Source organism: Phaethon lepturus, unplaced genomic scaffold (assembly GCF_000687285.1).
Source record: "Phaethon lepturus isolate BGI_N335 unplaced genomic scaffold, ASM68728v1 scaffold32935, whole genome shotgun sequence".
Lineage (NCBI taxonomy): Eukaryota > Metazoa > Chordata > Aves > Phaethontiformes > Phaethontidae > Phaethon > Phaethon lepturus.
In genome coordinates, this window is record NW_010540380.1 from 10,704 (window position 1) to 10,950 (window position 247).

The 247-nt window shown below is 68.0% G+C and overlaps 1 protein-coding gene across 1 annotated transcript in view; it reads right to left on the bottom strand.

Annotated features, from left to right (window-relative positions):
* The window catches only part of LOC104621037 (nuclear receptor ROR-beta-like), a gene marked incomplete at its 5' end in the record, with an annotated part of 4,687 nt that extends 4,447 nt beyond the window's left edge, over positions 1-240 (bottom strand). The window contains one exon of the mRNA XM_010287421.1: positions 3-240. Within this exon, the coding sequence (XP_010285723.1) occupies positions 3-240 (238 nt within the window). The remainder of the gene's footprint in view (positions 1-2) is intronic.
* Positions 241-247: the final 7 nt, after the last annotated feature.

Below are 247 nucleotides of genomic sequence, written 5' to 3' on the forward strand. Positions count from 1 at the left end.
GAGGGGGAAGTCGAAGAGGAGCCCGTCCGACAGCGTGGAGATGTCGTCCAGGTCCGAGAGCCCGCTGCTGACGCTGGTGGTGTAGACGCGGCTCAGGGGCTCGGGCTCATCCTTGGTGCCGCCGCTCTGCTCCTGGCTCTGCTGGTGCTTCTGCACCTCGGCGTAGAGGCTGTCCCGCTGCTTCTTCGACATGCGGCCGAACTTCACCGCTGCCCGGGGAGGAGATGCCGGCCGCGTCAGGGCAGCT